The 6,046-nt window shown below is 52.7% G+C and overlaps 2 protein-coding genes across 2 annotated transcripts; one reads left to right on the plus strand and one right to left on the minus strand.

Moving 5' to 3' along the window:
• The first annotated feature begins 6 nt into the window (after positions 1-6).
• Positions 7-4,024, plus strand: AKR7A2 (aldo-keto reductase family 7, member A2 (aflatoxin aldehyde reductase)). Its single transcript, XM_009325251.1, has 8 exons — positions 7-84; positions 796-983; positions 1,514-1,618; positions 2,143-2,239; positions 2,340-2,439; positions 2,777-2,906; positions 3,500-3,669; positions 3,813-4,024. The coding sequence occupies exons 1-7, from the start codon at positions 21-23 to the stop codon at positions 3,659-3,661; spliced, it is 846 nt and encodes a 281-aa protein (XP_009323526.1). The 5' UTR covers positions 7-20; the 3' UTR covers positions 3,662-3,669; positions 3,813-4,024.
• Positions 4,025-4,281: 257 nt separating this feature from the next.
• Positions 4,282-5,867, minus strand: MRTO4 (mRNA turnover 4 homolog (S. cerevisiae)). The gene is made up of 5 exons (XM_009325250.1): positions 5,804-5,867; positions 5,432-5,583; positions 4,937-5,013; positions 4,827-4,847; positions 4,282-4,613 (listed from the first exon to the last, which is right to left on the minus strand). The coding sequence occupies exons 2-5, from the start codon at positions 5,478-5,480 to the stop codon at positions 4,458-4,460; spliced, it is 303 nt and encodes a 100-aa protein (XP_009323525.1). The 5' UTR covers positions 5,481-5,583; positions 5,804-5,867; the 3' UTR covers positions 4,282-4,457.
• Between the last annotated feature and the right edge of the window lie 179 nt (positions 5,868-6,046).

The raw sequence follows: 6,046 nt of genomic DNA on the forward strand, positions 1-6,046 counted from the left end.
GTCTCCTCGACACCGCTTACATGTACGCGGGCGGCGAGTCCGAACGCATCCTGGGCACGCTGCTGGCTGGCGGCACGGAGGCCGGTACGGCCGGGGGCGGGGGCGGGGGGGGCGGGGGGGGGGGGGGGGGGGGGGGAGGGTCTCTGAGGAGAGGGGCCATCCCTGAGGAGAAGGGTCTTCCCTGCCAGGCTGACGCCATCCCTGAGGAGAAGGGCGTTCCCCCGGGCCCCTTCTCTAAGGAGAAGGCATTTCTCTGCCAGGCTGACACCGTCCCTGAGGGGAAGGGCCTCCTCTCGAGCCCCTTCCCTGAGGAGAAGGGACTTCTCTGCCAGGCTGACACCATCCCTGAGGGGAAGGGCCTCCTCTCGAGCCCCTTCTCTAAGGAGAAGGCATTTTCTTGCCAGGCTGACACTGTCCCTGAGCAGAAGGGCCCCCTCTTGAGCCCCTTCCCTGAGGAGAAGGGACTTCTCTGCCAGGCTGACACCATCCCTGAGGGGAAGGGACTCCTCTCGAGTCCCTTCTTTGAGGAGAAGGGATTTCCTTGCCAGGCTGACACCGTCCCCGAGGAGAAGGGACTCCCCTGCTAGTGCTGACCCCTGGGCCTTGAGGAGAAGGGCCTCCCTCTGTAGGGCAGACCTGCAGTCCCTCAGGAGAAGGGCCTCCCCTGCTAGGCAGATGTCGAGGTGAAGGGCCTTACCTGAAACACCTTGAGCAATGCTTGCCTTATGCCCCTTATCCCCATTCCCCTCCTGAAGATGGAAATGTCCCTGCTCATTCTTTCTTTCTCTCTGCCAGTGGAAGTTGCCACCAAGGCCAATCCCTGGGATGGGAAGACGCTGAAGCCCGAGAGTGTGCGATCGCAGCTAGACACGTCCCTGGAGAGGCTGAAGAGGACAAGCGTGGAGCTCTTTTACCTCCACGCTCCTGACCATGGGACCCCGGTGGAGGAGACGCTGCGTGCCTGCAATGAGCTGCACAAAGAAGTAAAGTGGGAAGTCTAAGCCTGGACCATCTCTCGATTCCCTCCCATCACCTTTTTAAACCAGGGCTGCTTGTTGTGCCCTTCTGCAGCACCGGGTTTGTGCAACACTAGGAAGAGGGGACACAGATGACCAGGGCAAAGCCAAACAACTGACGCTCTGTTGCGGGTTCACGTGGTGCACTTTGTTCTCAAAAACTCTTGGAAACGTTAGAACATCTGAACTTTGCTTTCAGCCGTGTTAACTGACTGGGTTAAGATTAGTGCTGGTGAATGGGTGAAGAATTCCTGAATTGCATTAATCTAATAGCGCCATTTAAATTAGAAAGTGTGAATTCAAAAATGAGCAGAAAATTGGAAATGTTTTTGTCGGGTCTTATAATTCATAGTCATCTAGAAGAGGTGAACAGGGCTGAGGAAAGAACTCTGGAATAAAATTTGGCGACTGTCCTTTTCTCCGCATGCATCTTGCACCGTCTCGGTACAAATGCACTTTTAAAATCTGGAATTGAATACCCTTTTATTCCTCTGCAGGGAAAGTTTAAAGAACTTGGTCTATCAAACTACGCAGCGTGGGAGGTCGCAGAAATCTGCACCATCTGCAAATACAACAACTGGGTGATGCCCACTGTGTACCAGGTGAGGGATGGGGGCTTGCTGTGGTCCAGCAAATCTTTTGCGGAGGCCGAGATGAATCAAACCAAAAGAATACGAGGGTTCAGATCAGAACAGCATACGGATGGTTCTCTGTGTCCCTACAGTAGTGGTCAGTCACCGTGGGCAAGGGTCTGGGAGCCCCGGATCTTGGACCAGTCCCCAGATATAAACACAGAAAAGGAAGGTGCTCCAGTTAGTCTGGGAAGTCCTTTCAGGACACACGTGATTAGAAAGCTGAGTGAGGTCACTTCTCGGAAAAAGCTGAGTACGCGTTTGTTGCTCAGGTCAGTGACCCCCTTGGAGTGGAACTTAAAAGTTTTTGCGTTACTTGCAATCCTTTAGAGTCTGTTCCTAAGCAGATAATAACCTTGTGTGGCCTGAAGCCGCTCTTCTGGATAAGATAGGAGTATTGTCAGGGAAGGGTGGGGAAGAGGCTGTTCCAGGTGCTCGTGACCGCTGTCGCGAGCTACCGTTTGAAGTTCTTTGTCTCCCTCGTCTTTGTGCAGGGTATGTACAACGCGACCACTCGCCAGGTGGAAGCCGAGCTGTTCCCTTGCCTGAGATACTACGGACTGCGGTTCTACGCCTACAATCCGCTGGCAGGTACGGGGAGGGAAAGGGCGAGACTTTGAGACAAAAACGTGCGAAATGGGGGCTGTGGAAGAGCCAGCCCATCGCTAAACGTGCTGCTGCCCCTTTGCAGGAGGGCTGCTGACCGGCAAGTACAAGTATGAGGACAAAGACACACGCCAGCCCACTGGAAGGTTTTTTGGGAATGATTGGGCTCAAGCCTACAGGGACAGGTACGTTTTGAGCTGATAGACGAGCAGGGGGGTGTGGGAGGAGCAGCTACATAAAAAAACCCACACTAATAATCAGCTGAGAGGAAGCGGAATTGACCAAAGCTTGGGCAGTGACTACGTCTGCACATGTGGTTGGGGCCGTGGCTTGTGACTGAGCTTTGCAGGGTGGTTTTTAGGCTCAGCTTCTGCCCGACTTGCAGTGGGGGATTGCAGAAGTCCTCAGAGGCTACAAAGAGTTGTATGAGGCTTCCTGAGAGCCTTTCGTACTTGATCGGAATATAGATGTACCACTCACTGGAGGTCCCAAGGGCAATAAGAGTGATTTCTTTTCTTGCAGGTACTGGAAAAAGCACAATTTTGAAGGAATTGCCCTAGTAGAAAGAGCTCTGAAAGATGCTTACGGTTCCAGTGCACCAAGCCTGACCTCTGCTGCTTTGCGTTGGTTGTACAATCACTCCAAACTGCAGGTAAGGGGCTTGACGCGGCTGTAGCCGGCAGCCTGTGCGGCACCACCGGCATCGGGCAGCTGCTGTGGCACGCAAATGGGGAAGCGTCTCCGCACAAAGAGTTGTCTTTTAACCTGACTATGCCGTGGGCTTGTGGCGTTCCCAAGTGAATATTGCTGTAGGGACTCTGCCTGCCAGGCTGTAGGAGTGAGTCAGCTCTGCATTTCCCCACGGTATCCCGTGTTCGTAGGATTGGCAGAAATGGAAGATTTTAAGCGGCAGTTACTGGGGTCTTGGCTTTCCACCCAGCGAGCTTCCCTGCAAGGGGATGACTTTGCTTTTCGCCAGACTGGGAAATTAATGGTTATATTCCCCATCTCCTCCCAACATTCCCCTAGCCCCCCACAAAGTAGGATTTGGCGGCTTTTGAGGAGTTGGCGTGACTTGGGGATGTTCTGGCCTTGTGACAGAACTGTGCGGCGTCAGTTGTCCAAATGTCCAGGACTTACTGGATGTTCTTTACTGGAAAGAAACGTTTAAAGCTTGGCCTGCGATGGCGTGGGAGGTGACCTACGTTTCTTTTGGCATCAGCAACTCCTCTTCCTGCTTTCCAGGGTTCTCTTGGAGACGCAGTGATCATTGGGATGTCCAACTTGGAGCAGCTAGAGCAGAACCTTGACTACAGTGAAGAGGGTCCCCTGCTGCCAGCTGTCGTGGAGGCGTTTGATAAAGCCTGGAACCTGACTGCACACGACTGCCCCAACTATTTCCGCTAGAGACTAGGGTAGGGATGAGAAAGCGGGTGTCGTGGGGGTGGATGATGGAGCACAAGTCTCTCCAAGCACGGGAGAGGTACTTACCCACCCTGCTCCTTTGATCGACCTGTAAATGGGTTGTGATTTTTTTTTCCCCCCTGTATTAATGAAGCTTTGTAGGATCCACTACCACTGCCGGCACTTGTCGTGTTGGGCCATGCCTTATTCTTTCTCCTCTCATGGACCTTCAGCTCTGCGCAGCACCCACTACGATTTAAAGGTGCAGTTGATCGGGGAAAACGGACACATAACTGGATGAGGGCCCCAGTTCTGCTTTAATAGGATCTTAAATAATGACGTGCAAGAATAAAACCTTTTCCTAACACAGACCCTATCTATCTCTCAACTCTAGCTATAACCTGGCTGGCATCTCCTTACCAGCGCTTGGTGACTTTAAATAGCTTCTTCTGAAGCTTTTATCCGAAGATAAGAACAAACCCTCAGCACCTTCCCCAGTGTCGGGCATGCCACGTCTAAGTTGCATTACACTTCCAGGCTTTCTGCCTAGCTTTCATGTTTGAGGTGGCATTTCCTCAGACCCTGGGGTACTCGAACAGTAACAGGCATCAGCGACAACCATCTGAAGTTTTAGATACAGATTTATACAAAAAAAGCATAGTTAGGTCATCTTTTATGAAGAGCACGTTTGAGCTGATCACCCTTGTCCTCTGGGTGCCGACAGGGAAGGGAAATGTCCTCCTCTTCTTGACTCTAAAATAGAGTACAACCGTCCAGAGTCCAAGCACAAGGACTGCTGCTAGTCCTCGTTGCTGTCATCATCGTCGCCATCCTCCTCTTCCTCCTCCTCCGCCGCCGCTGTGTCTCCCACAAGCTTCTGGAAGTCTCCCGTCTCAGAATTCCACAGAAATTTGATGGTGACTTTAAACTCCGCCATCTCGTAGCCAAAGAGTTTCTAGGGAAGGACACAAATCTGTCTCCGCCGTCACCGTGGCCAGCCTAGCGAAAACACTTACGGTAAATAAAACGCTTCCACGGGAACGGCAGCAAAGCAGGAGCCAAAAATAATCGCTGCCTTAGAGCTTTAGCAGAGTTTGAGCACTCGCATTAGGAACGTGCAAGGATGTTCGCTGCACCCCACTGACTGATACCCCAAAGTACGGCTCACCTTCGTCCCAGAACTCGCGCCCTCCAGCGGGATTAAACTGAAAAGTTGATTATTTTGTATCGGGGGGGGGAAGGGGGGGCTTGCGCAGAACGCTGCGTTACGTTACCCACCAGGACGCGGGCTTGTTCGGGGGTGAGAACGTCCCCTTCTTTGCAGACTTCGTAATCTGAAAGCAGCGTCACCACTCCTGCAGGAACAAAAGCTCTCGAAATAGGCTCACAGATACTGGATAAGCCCGCCGAAACGTGCAAATATTCTACGCAAATATTAGTACACCCCAAGGAGCTGGGTGAGATCAACTAGAAAAAAAACCCAAAACCAAATCTGGTCTCTCAGTGGGCTGGGCTAGGCTAGGCCTAGTCATTTCCACAGAAAAAGGACAGTATCTTGTAGAAAGTCGGTTGTTCCACTTGTCCTTTGACATCAGTCTGGGAAGAACGGCGCAAAAAGAATATAATGAGTTCTAGCACCAGCCGACCAAGGAGAAAATTGTCCATCTGATCTTCTCCCAAACGAAATCCTACTCCATTATTTAACGTTCTCCTTAAAAGATCTTATCTGCGTAGACGAAAGATGCAGCTTACCTTCTCGGCCGCTTCACGTACCTTTCTTTAAGGCCGTTGGCAATCCCAGCTGCCGTAACTGAGGCTCCATGGAGTGGGGGAACTGCTCCAAGGGCCCCGTGTCCAGGTTGACCGTGTACGTCGCCTTGTTCCCCGCGCGGGCAAAGTCCACCTCTTTGAATTTGGAGAACCACCTGCGACAGAGACGGGTAGCGAGAGCTTTAGCTGCAGAAAGAACGGGGATTGTGGCATAGCCCGCCGCAACTTCTTCCCCGCTGTTGCAGGGATGGCAGAGAAAGACGAGCTGCGACGCCTCGTGAGACGTCAGCAAGTGAAGGGGTCAAGTGGAGGAAAAAAAAAAAGGAAAGGCTGCTCAGGATTTCAAAACCGCGGCTGTGACACGCGCGTACTCACTCGTCCACCTCATCCCTGGTGGGGTTAGTGAAGAGGAGACCAACTTCACCTCTCAGGTGCTTGCTGACCTGAAAGAAAGCGGCCGGCCGTGGGACTCGGGCAGCACCCGGGGACTTACCTTCTAGGGTTCAGCCCCGTACAGCCGTGAAAGCCAACAACAGCGCTTTTGTGTCGCGATAGGGGTGGATTCAGCTAAAACGCCCGCAGGAAGGTGACCGGCGGGAGCTCTGTCGTCCCTCGACA

The sequence above is a fragment of the Pygoscelis adeliae genome, unplaced genomic scaffold (assembly GCF_000699105.1).
Source record: "Pygoscelis adeliae isolate BGI_AS28 unplaced genomic scaffold, ASM69910v1 Scaffold36, whole genome shotgun sequence".
NCBI classification, from domain to species: domain Eukaryota; kingdom Metazoa; phylum Chordata; class Aves; order Sphenisciformes; family Spheniscidae; genus Pygoscelis; species Pygoscelis adeliae.

Bases quoted from the DNA above. Each gene is read 5' to 3' on its own strand.
- MRTO4 (XM_009325250.1), bottom strand. From the start codon at position 5,480: ATGGAGCCTCAGTTACGGCAGCTGGGATTGCCAACGGCCTTAAAGAAA. The intron at 4,848-4,936 runs GTGGGTAACGTA...ATCCCGCTGGAG, and splicing joins CCGAACAAGCCCGCGTCCTG to GGCGCGAGTTCTGGGACGAA. The intron at 4,614-4,826 runs GTGAGCCGTACT...GTCCTTCCCTAG, and splicing joins GCGCGAGTTCTGGGACGAAG to AAACTCTTTGGCTACGAGAT.
- AKR7A2 (XM_009325251.1), top strand. From the start codon at position 21: ATGTACGCGGGCGGCGAGTCCGAACGCATCCTGGGCACGCTGCTGGCT. The intron at 984-1,513 runs GTAAAGTGGGAA...ATTCCTCTGCAG, and splicing joins GCAATGAGCTGCACAAAGAA to GGAAAGTTTAAAGAACTTGG. The intron at 2,907-3,499 runs GTAAGGGGCTTG...CCTGCTTTCCAG, and splicing joins ACAATCACTCCAAACTGCAG to GGTTCTCTTGGAGACGCAGT.